This window comes from Notolepis coatsorum (genome assembly GCF_963971535.1).
Source record: "Notolepis coatsorum genome assembly, chromosome: 13".
Classification (NCBI taxonomy): Eukaryota; Metazoa; Chordata; class Actinopteri; order Aulopiformes; family Paralepididae; genus Notolepis; species Notolepis coatsorum.
The window spans coordinates 62,704,276-62,715,222 of NC_140177.1; the positions used below are offsets into that span (position 1 = coordinate 62,704,276).

A 10,947-nucleotide genomic window follows, 5' to 3' on the forward strand; every position below is an offset into this window, starting at 1 on the left:
TATTGTCTTCTACTATCTCCTGCTCACTTCTCCTGTCTTCTATTGTCTTCTATTGTCTTCTACTGTCTTCTACTGACTTCTATTGTCTTCTACTATCTCCTGCTCAATTCTCCTGTCTTCTATTGTCTTCTACTGTCTTCTACTGTCTTCTACTATCTCCTGCTCACTTCTCCTGTCTTCTATTGTCTTCTATTGTCTTCTACTATCTCCTGCTCACTTCTCCTGTCTTCTATTGTCTTCTATTGTCTTCTACTGTCTTCTACTATCTCCTGCTCACTTCTCCTGTCTTCTATTGTCTTCTATTGTCTTCTACTGTCTTCTATTGTCTTCTATTGTCTTCTACTATCTCCTGCTCACTTCTCCTGTCTTCTATTGTCTTCTATTGTCTTCTACTGTCTTCTACTGACTTCTATTGTCTTCTACTATCTCCTGCTCACTTCTCCTGTCTTCTATTGTCTTCTACTGTCTTCTACTGTCTTCTACTATCTCCTGCTCACTTATCCTGTCTTCTATTGTCTTCTACTGTCTTCTACTATCTCCTGCTCACTTCTCCTGTCTTCTATTGTCTTCTATTGTCTTCTACTGTCTTCTACTATCTCCTGCTCACTTCTCCTGTCTTCTATTGTCTTCTATTGTCTTCTACTGTCTTCTACTATCTCCTGCTCACTTCTCCTGTCTTCTATTGTCTTCTATTGTCTTCTACTGTCTTCTATTGTCTTCTACTATCTCCTGCTCACTTCTACTGCCTTCTATTGTCTTCTACTGTCTTCTATTGTCTTCTACTGTCTTCTCTTGTCTTCTATTGTCTAAGCGACTGACCTGCAGTTACACAGGGATAGACGATAGGGGGCGCTTTTTTCCATTCTGAGCTGCTGGAGGAGCTGCTGTACCAACGGGAGACTCGGTTGATGAAATATGAAATCAGATCGCTAATAAAAAAATAAAACGCTAATACACGTCGTGGGCATTCAGGCATTGGGCTGATAAAACGTCTATGACGTCATGGGCACTGAAAGTGTTAAGAATGAAAATAGAACACTTTCTACGCATTGTTGATAAATGAGGGCCCTGGTGTCTTCTATAGTCTTCTACTGTCTTCTATAGTCTTCTACTGTCTTCTATAGTCTTCTGGTGTCTTCTATTGTCTTCTGGTGTCTTCTACTGTCTTCTATAGTCTTCTACTGTCTTCTATTGTCTTCTGGTGTCTTCTATAGTCTTCTACTGTCTTCTATAGTCTTCTACTGTCTTCTATTGTCTTCTGGTGTCTTCTATTGTCTTCTGGTGTCTTCTACTGTCTTCTATAGTCTTCTACTGTCTTCTATAGTCTTCTACTGTCTTCTATTGTCTTCTGGTGTCTTCTATTGTCTTCTGGTGTCTTCTACTGTCTTCTATAGTCTTCTACTGTCTTCTATAGTCTTCTACTGTCTTCTATTGTCTTCTGGTGTCTTCTACTGTCTTCTATAGTCTTCTACTGTCTTCTATAGTCTTCTACTGTCTTCTATAGTCTTCTATAGTCTTCTATTGTCTTCTGGTGTCTTCTACTGTCTTCTATAGTCTTCTACTGTCTTCTACTGTCTTATATAGTCTTCTATAGTCTTCTGGTGTCTTCTACTGTCTTCTAATGTCTTCTATAGTCTTCTACTGTCTTCTATAGTCTTCTATAGTCTTATATAGTCTTTTACTGTCTTCTATAGTCTTCTACTGTCTTCTATAGTCTTCTACTGTCTTCTATTGTCTTCTGGTGTCTTCTATAGTCTTATATAGTCTTCTACTGTCTTCTACTGTCTTCTATAGTCTTCTATAGTCTTATATAGTCTTTTACTGTCTTCTATTGTCTTCTACTGTCTTATATAGTCTTCTACTGTCTTCTATAGTCTTCTACTGTCTTCTATTGTCTTCTGGTGCCTTCTATTGTCTTCTACTGTCTTCTATAGTCTTCTACTGTCTTCTATAGTCTTCTACTGTCTTCTATAGTATTGTACTGTCTTATATAGTCTTCTACTGTCTTCTATAGTCTTCTACTGTCTTCTATAGTCTTCTATAGTCTTCTACTGCCTTCTATAGTCTTCTACTGTCTTCTATAGTCTTCTATAGTCTTCTACTGCCTTCTATAGTCTTCTACTGTCTTCTATAGTCTTCTACTGTCTTCTATAGTTTTCTATAGTCTTCTATAGTCTTCTATAGTCTTCTACTGTCTTCTATAGTCTTCTATAGTCTTCTATAGTCTTCTACTGCCTTCTATAGTCTTCTACTGCCTTCTATAGTCTTCTACTGTCTTCTATAGTCTTCTATAGTCTTCTACTGTCTTCTATAGTCTTCTATAGTCTTCTACTGCCTTCTATAGTCTTCTACAGTCTTCTATAGTCTTCTATAGTCTTCTACTGTCTTCTACTGTCTTCTACTATCTTGTACTGTCTTCTATAGTCTTCTGGTGTCTTCTACTGTCTTCTATAGTCTTCTATAATCTTATATAGTCTTCTACTGTCTTCTATAGTCTTCTATAATCTTCTATAGTCTTCTACTGTCTTCTATAATCTTATATAGTCTTCTACTGTCTTCTATAATCTTATATAGTCTTCTACTGTCTTCTATAGTCTTCTATAGTCTTCTATAGTCTTCTGGTGTCTTCTACTGTCTTCTATAGTCGTCTATAGTCTTCTACTGTCTTATATAGTCTTCTACTGTCTTCTATAGTCTTATATAGTCTTCTACTGTCTTCTATAGTCTTCTATTGTCTCCTACTGACTTCTATAGTCTTCTATTGTCTCCTACTGACTTCTATTGTTTTCTACTGTCTCCTGCTCACTTCTCCTGTCTTCTATTGTCTTCTACTGTCTTCTATTGTCTTCTACTGTCTTCTATTGTCTTCTACTATCTCCTGCTCACTTTTCCTGTCTTCTATTGTCTTCTACTGTTTTCTATAGTCTTCTATTGTCTTCTATTGTCTTCTATTGTCTTCTACTGTCTTCTATTGTCTTCTACTGTCTCCGACTGTTTTCTATAGTCTTCTATTGACTTATACTGTCTTATATAGTCTTCTATTGTCTTCTATTGTCTTCTACTGTCTTCTATAGTCTTATATTGTCTTCTACTGTCTCCTGCTCACTTCTACTGACTTCTATTGTCTTCTACTGTCTTCTATTGTCTTCTACTGTCTTCTATTGTCTTCTACTTACTTCTATCGTCTTCTACTGTCTTCTATTGTCTTCTACTGATTTCTATTGTCTTCTACTGTCTTCTACTATCTCCTGCTCACTTCTCCTGTCTTCTATAGTCTTCTACTGTCTTCTATTGTCTTCTACTGTCTTCTATTGTCTTCTATAGTCTTCTACTGTCTTCTATTGTCTTCTACTGTCTTCTATTGTCTTATATGGTCTTCTATTGACTTATACTGTCTTATATAGTCTTCTATTGTCTTCTACTGTATCCTGCTCACTTCTACTGTCTTCTATTGTCTTCTACTGTCTTCTATTGTCTTCTACTGACTTCTATAGTCTTCTACTGTCTTCTATTGTCTTCTACTGACTTCTATTGTCTTCTACTGTCTTATATTGTCTTCTACTGTCTCCTGCTCACTTCTACTGACTTCTATTGTCTACTATTGTCTTCTACTGTCTTCTATTGTCTTCTATTGTCTTCTACTATCTCCTGCTCACTTCTACTGTCTTCTATTGTCTTCTACTATCTCCTGATCACTTCTACTGTCTTCTATTGTCTTCTACTGTCTTCTATTGTCTTCTACTATCTCCTGATCACTTCTACTGTCTTCTATTGTCTTCTACTGTCTTCTATTGTCTTCTACTATCTCCTGCTCACTTCTACTGTCTTCTACTGACTTATATTGTCTTCTATTGTCTTCTACTGTATTCTATTGTCTTTTATTGTCTTCTACTATATCCTTCTCACTTCTACTGTATTCTATTGTCTTCTATTGTCTTCTACTATCTCCTGCTCACTTCTACTGACTTCTATAGTCTTCTATTGTCTTCTACTGTCTTCTATTGTGTTCTATTGTCTTCTATTGTCTTCTATTGTCTTCTACTATCTCCTGCTCACTTCTCCTGTCTTCTATTGTCTTCTATTGTCTTCTACTGTCTTCTACTGTCTTCTACTATCTCCTGCTCACTTCTCCTGTATTCTATTGTCTTCTATTGTCTTCTATTTTCTTCTACTATCTTCTGCTCTCTTCTCCTGTCTTCTATTTTCTTCTACTATCTCCTGCTCACTTCTACTGTCTTCTATTGTCTTCTACTGTCTTCTATTGTCTTCTACTATCTCCTGATCACGTCTACTGTCTTCTATTGTCTTCTACTGTCTTCTATTTTCTTCTACTATCTCCTGCTCACTTCTCCTGTCTTCTATTGTCTTCTATTGTCTTATATTGTCTTCTACTATCTCCTGCTCACTTCTCCTGTCTTCTATTTTCTTCTACTATCTCCTGCTCACTTCTCCTGTCTTCTATTGTCTTCTATTGTCTTCTATTGTCTTCTACTATCTCCTGCTCACTTCTCCTGTCTTCTATTGTCTTCTATTGTCTTCTATTGTCTTCTACTATCTCCTGCTCACTTCTCCTGTCTTCTATTGTCTTCTATTGTCTTCTACTATCTCATGCTCACTTCCCCTGTCTTATATTGTCTTCTATTGTCTTCTACTATCTCCTGCTCACTTCTATTGTCTACTATGGTCTTCTACTGTCTTCTATTGTCTTCTATTGTCTTCTACTATCTCCTGCTCACTTCTACTGTCTTCTATTGTCTTCTACTGTCTTCTATTGTCTTCTACTATCTCCTGATCACGTCTACTGTCTTCTATTGTCTCCTACTGTCTTCTATTGTCTTCTATTGTCTTCTACTATCTCCTGCTCACTTCTACTGTCTTCTATTGTCTTCTACTATCTCCTGATCACTTCTACTGTCTTCTATTGTCTTCTACTGTCTTCTATTGTCTTCTACTATCTCCTGATCACTTCTACTGTCTTCTATTGTCTTCTACTGTCTTCTATTGTCTTCTACTATCTCCTGCTCACTTCTACTGTCTTCTACTGACTTATATTGTCTTCTATTGTCTTATACTGTATTCTATTGTCTTGTATTGTCTTCTACTATATCCTTCTCACTTCTACTGTATTCTATTGTCTTCTATTGTCTTCTACTATCTCCTGCTCACTTCTACTGACTTCTATAGTCTTATATTGTCTTCTACTGTCTTCTATTGTGTTCTATTGTCTTCTATTGTCTTCTATTGTCTTCTACTATCTCCTGCTCACTTCTCCTGTCTTCTATTGTCTTCTATTGTCTTCTACTGTCTTCTACTGTCTTCTACTATCTCCTGCTCACTTCTCCTGTATTCTATTGTCTTCTATTGTCTTCTATTTTCTTCTACTATCTTCTGCTCACTTCTCCTGTCTTCTATTTTCTTCTACTATCTCCTCCTCACTTCTACTGTCTTCTATTGTCTTCTACTGTCTTCTATTGTCTTCTACTATCTCCTGATCACGTCTACTGTCTTCTATTGTCTTCTACTGTCTTCTATTTTCTTCTACTATCTCCTGCTCACTTCTCCTGTCTTCTATTGTCTTCTATTGTCTTCTATTGTCTTCTACTATCTCCTGCTCACTTCTCCTGTCTTCTATTTTCTTCTACTATCTCCTGCTCACTTCTCCTGTCTTCTATTGTCTTCTATTGTCTTCTATTGTCTTCTACTATCTCCTGCTCACTTCTCCTGTCTTCTATTGTCTTCTATTGTCTTCTATTGTCTTCTACTATCTCCTGCTCACTTCTCCTGTCTTCTATTGTCTTCTATTGTCTTCTACTATCTCATGCTCACTTCCCCTGTCTTATATTGTCTTCTATTGTCTTCTACTATCTCCTGCTCACTTCTATTGTCTACTATGGTCTTCTACTGTCTTCTATTGTCTTCTATTGTCTTCTACTATCTCCTGCTCACTTCTACTGTCTTCTATTGTCTTCTACTGTCTTCTATTGTCTTCTACTATCTCCTGATCACGTCTACTGTCTTCTATTGTCTTCTACTGTCTTCTATTGTCTTCTACTGTCTCCTGCTCACTTCTACTGTCTTCTACTGACTTATATTGTCTTCTATTGTCTTCTACTGTATTCTATTGTCTTTTATTGTCTTCTATTGTCTTCTACTGTCTTCTATTGTCTTCTATTGTCTTCTACTATCTCCTGCTCACTTCTACTGTCTTCTATTGTCTTCTACTGTCTTCTATTGTCTTCTACTATCTCCTGATCACTTCTACTGTCTTCTATTGTCTTCTACTGTCTTCTATTGTCTTCTACTATCTCCTGCTCACTTCTACTGTCTTCTACTGACTTATATTGTCTTCTATTGTCTTCTACTGTATTCTATTGTCTTTTATTGTCTTCTACTATATCCTTCTCACTTCTACTGTATTCTATTGTCTTCTATTGTCTTCTACTATCTCCTGCTCACTTCTCCTGTCTTCTATTGTCTTCTATTGTCTTCTACTATCTCATGCTCACTTCCCCTGTCTTATATTGTCTTCTATTGTCTTCTACTATCTCCTGCTCACTTCTATTGTCTACTATGGTCTTCTACTGTCTTCTATTGTCTTCTATTGTCTTCTACTATCTCCTGCTCACTTCTACTGTCTTCTATTGTCTTCTACTGTCTTCTATTGTCTTCTACTATCTCCTGATCACGTCTACTGTCTTCTATTGTCTTCTACTGTCTTCTATTGTCTTCTACTGTCTCCTGCTCACTTCTACTGTCTTCTACTGACTTATATTGTCTTCTATTGTCTTCTACTGTATTCTATTGTCTTTTATTGTCTTCTATTGTCTTCTACTGTCTTCTATTGTCTTCTATTGTCTTCTACTATCTCCTGCTCACTTCTACTGTCTTCTATTGTCTTCTACTGTCTTCTATTGTCTTCTACTATCTCCTGATCACTTCTACTGTCTTCTATTGTCTTCTACTGTCTTCTATTGTCTTCTACTATCTCCTGCTCACTTCTACTGTCTTCTACTGACTTATATTGTCTTCTATTGTCTTCTACTGTATTCTATTGTCTTTTATTGTCTTCTACTATATCCTTCTCACTTCTACTGTATTCTATTGTCTTCTATTGTCTTCTACTATCTCCTGCTCACTTCTACTGACTTCTATAGTCTTCTATTGTCTTCTACTGTCTTCTATTGTGTTCTATTGTCTTCTATTGTCTTCTATTGTCTTCTACTATCTCCTGCTCACTTCTCCTGTCTTCTATTGTCTTCTATTGTCTTCTACTGTCTTCTACTGTCTTCTACTATCTCCTGCTCACTTCTCCTGTATTCTATTGTCTTCTATTGTCTTCTATTTTCTTCTACTATCTTCTGCTCACTTCTCCTGTCTTCTATTTTCTTCTACTATCTCCTGCTCACTTCTACTGTCTTCTATTGTCTTCTACTGTCTTCTATTGTCTTCTACTATCTCCTGATCACGTCTACTGTCTTCTATTGTCTTCTACTGTCTTCTATTTTCTTCTACTATCTCCTGCTCACTTCTCCTGTCTTCTATTGTCTTCTATTGTCTTCTATTGTCTTCTACTATCTCCTGCTCACTTCTCCTGTCTTCTATTTTCTTCTACTATCTCCTGCTCACTTCTCATGTCTTCTATTGTCTTCTATTGTCTTCTATTGTCTTCTACTATCTCCTGCTCACTTCTCCTGTCTTCTATTGTCTTCTATTGTCTTCTATTGTCTTCTACTATCTCCTGCTCACTTCTCCTGTCTTCTATTGTCTTCTATTGTCTTCTACTATCTCATGCTCACTTCCCCTGTCTTCTATTGTCTTCTATTGTCTTCTACTATCTCCTGCTCACTTCTATTGTCTACTATGGTCTTCTACTGTCTTCTATTGTCTTCTATTGTCTTCTACTATCTCCTGCTCACTTCTACTGTCTTCTATTGTCTTCTACTGTCTTCTATTGTCTTCTACTATCTCCTGATCACGTCTACTGTCTTCTATTGTCTTCTACTGTCTTCTATTGTCTTCTACTGTCTCCTGCTCACTTCTACTGTCTTCTACTGACTTATATTGTCTTCTATTGTCTTCTACTGTATTCTATTGTCTTTTATTGTCTTCTACTATCTCCTGCTCACTTCTACTGTATTCTATTGTCTTCTATTGTCTTCTACTATCTCCTGCTCACTTCTACTGACTTCTACTGAGTTCTATAGTCTTCTATTGTCTTCTACTGTCTTATATTGTCTTCTATTGTCTTCTACTATCTCCTGCTCACTTCTCCTGTCTTCTACTGACTTCTATTGTCTTCTACTATCTCCTGCTCACTTCTCCTGTAATCTATTGTCTTCTATTGTCTTCTACTGTCTTTTACTATCTTCTGCTCACTTCTCCTGTCTTCTATTGTCTTCTATTGTCTTCTATCTCCTGCTCACTTCTACTGTCTTCTACTGACCTCTATTGTCTTCTACTATCTCCTGCTCACTTCTCCTGTATTCTATTGTCTTCTACTGTCTTTTACTATCTCCTGCTCACTTCTCCTGTCTTCTATTGTCTTCTATTGTCTTTTACGATCTCCTGCTCACTTCTCCTGTCTTCTATTGTCTTCTATTGTCTTCTATCTCCTGCTCACTTCTACTGTCTTCTACTGACTTCTATTGTCTTCTACTATCTCCTGCTCACTTCTCCTGTATTCTATTGTCTTCTATTGTCTTCTACTGTATTTTACTATCTCCTGCTCACTTCTCCTGTCTTCTATTGTCTTCTACTGTCTTTTACTATCTCCTGCTCACTTCTCCTGTCTTCTATTTTCTTCTACTATCTCCTGCTCACTTCTCCTGTCTTCTATTGTCTTCTATTGTCTTTTACTATCTCCTGCTCACTTCTCCTGTCTTCTATTTTCTTCTACTATCTCCTGCTCACTTCTCCTGTCTTCTATTGTCTTCTACTATCTCCTGCTCACTTCTCCTGTCTTCTATTGTCTTCTATTGTCTTCTACTATCTCCTGCTCACTTCTACTGCCTTCTATTGTCTTCTACTGTCTTCTATTGTCTTTTACTGTCTTCTATTGTCTTCTACTATCTCCTGCTCACTTCTCCTGTATTCTATTGTCTTCTATTGTCTTCTACTGTCTTCTACTGTCTTCTACTATCTCCTGCTCACTTCTCCTGTCTTCTACTGTCTTCTATTGTCTCCTGCTAACTTCTCCTGACTTCTATTGTCTTCTCCTGACTTCTATTGTCTTTTATTATCTTCTACTGACTTATGTTTTCTTCTACTAACATATGTTGTCTTCTATTGACCTCTATTGTCTATTGACTTTTATTAACTTCTACTGACTTCTATTTTCTTCTACATTATTTATATATTTTAAATCAATCTATTTAGATGTATTTATTTATATATTTATAAGATGTAATCTAAGCAAATGCCAACCATCTATTTTATTTTCTGATGTAACCATTAAATAAACAGAATATAGTTCTTGATATCTGCCCTTCATCAATACAGTGTAGGAGTATTTTTACTATACTATACCATTACTATTATTATATTTAATATATTTGTATATTTTAGCCTGGTATGTAATATATTAGTATATATTAGTATATTATAGCCTGGTATGTAATATATTATTATATATTAGTATATTATAGTCTGGTATGTAATATATTATTATATATTAGTATTTTATAGCCTGGTATGTAATATATTATTATATATTAGTATATTATAGCCTGGTATGTAATATATTAGTATATATTATATTAGTATATTATAGCCTGGTATGTAATATATTATTATATATTAGTATGTTATAGCCTGGTATGTATTATATTAGTATCTGTTACTGGTATATTAGTATGTTCTCTGTACTTCAGGACCTGGTTAAGAGTCACCTGATGATGGCGGTCCGGGAGGAAGTGGAGTTCCTGAGAGAACAGATTAAAGAACTACAAGACAGAAACGCTCAACTGGAGCGAGAGAACTACATCCTGAGAGCTCTGAGAGACACACACTGATATATACACACACACTCACTCACTAATACACACACACACACGCACACACAGGCGACCTATGACAGTCAGTGGTTCTATGGAGCTCCATGTTGTTGTTGTTTTTTCTTAATATGTGGTTGCCATGGTGACGGACTGTGTACCACCAAAACGACCAAACTGAAACCCTGTAAGTCTGAAAAATAAATCAGTGTTAGCTCAGCGTTAGCTCTCCCCTGCATACAACACTGTGTTTCAGCCAGCACGTCAGTACGGAGTTCAGCTACTAGATGATTTTAATGAGGACATCTGTAACCCAGTAATAGCAATGATGATAATGATGATGATGCAAATACATAACGTTTTACTAAAGAATAATAAAGGCTTTACGTCATTCACCTACTCACACATGTGAGGCAGTACTGTGGTGTTGGTTGGTGTGTACGAGGTGGATCAGGTTGGAATGTGGATCAGAACTCGTAAGAGGATCTCCGGACCGCCGGGATAATTACTCACACACACACACACACACACACACACACACACACACACACACACACACACACACACACACACACACACACACACACACACACAGGCTGTGTAATGCGGTCAGATATGTCTATAGTTGGGAGATTATTGGGGGAAATGTTGTAATTTTAATCGATTGATTCTGTTGTCAGGGCGGAAGACTTAACTCAGACTGAACAATAACAACATTAATGTGATTATTACTTAGACTGGATAAGATAAGGTTGTTCAATGTGGGTTAAGGTATGGGTTAGATTTCTTAGCTAACTGAATATGATAAACATGACAAATGTTAGCTTTGCAGTTACCTCAGAGAACTTTACTATAACGTCATGATAATATATGTCTGTGTAAGGAGTATTCAGAGCCATGCGTCGCTCACAGTCAATACTTTTATGCTTGTAAAAACCATACAGGCCTAAAGACGTCA

General features: G+C 36.6%; 1 protein-coding gene across 1 annotated transcript in view; it reads left to right on the top strand.

Annotated features, from left to right (window-relative positions):
- tsc22d4 (TSC22 domain family member 4) overlaps nucleotides 1–10,405 on the top strand; it is a 115,724-nt gene extending 105,319 nt beyond the window's left edge. Inside the window, exon 4 of the mRNA XM_084327455.1 lies at nucleotides 9,870–10,405. Coding sequence (XP_084183581.1) covers nucleotides 9,870–10,010 — 141 coding nt within the window. The 3' untranslated portion in view covers nucleotides 10,011–10,405. The remainder of the gene's footprint in view (nucleotides 1–9,869) is intronic.
- Nucleotides 10,406–10,947: the final 542 nt, after the last annotated feature.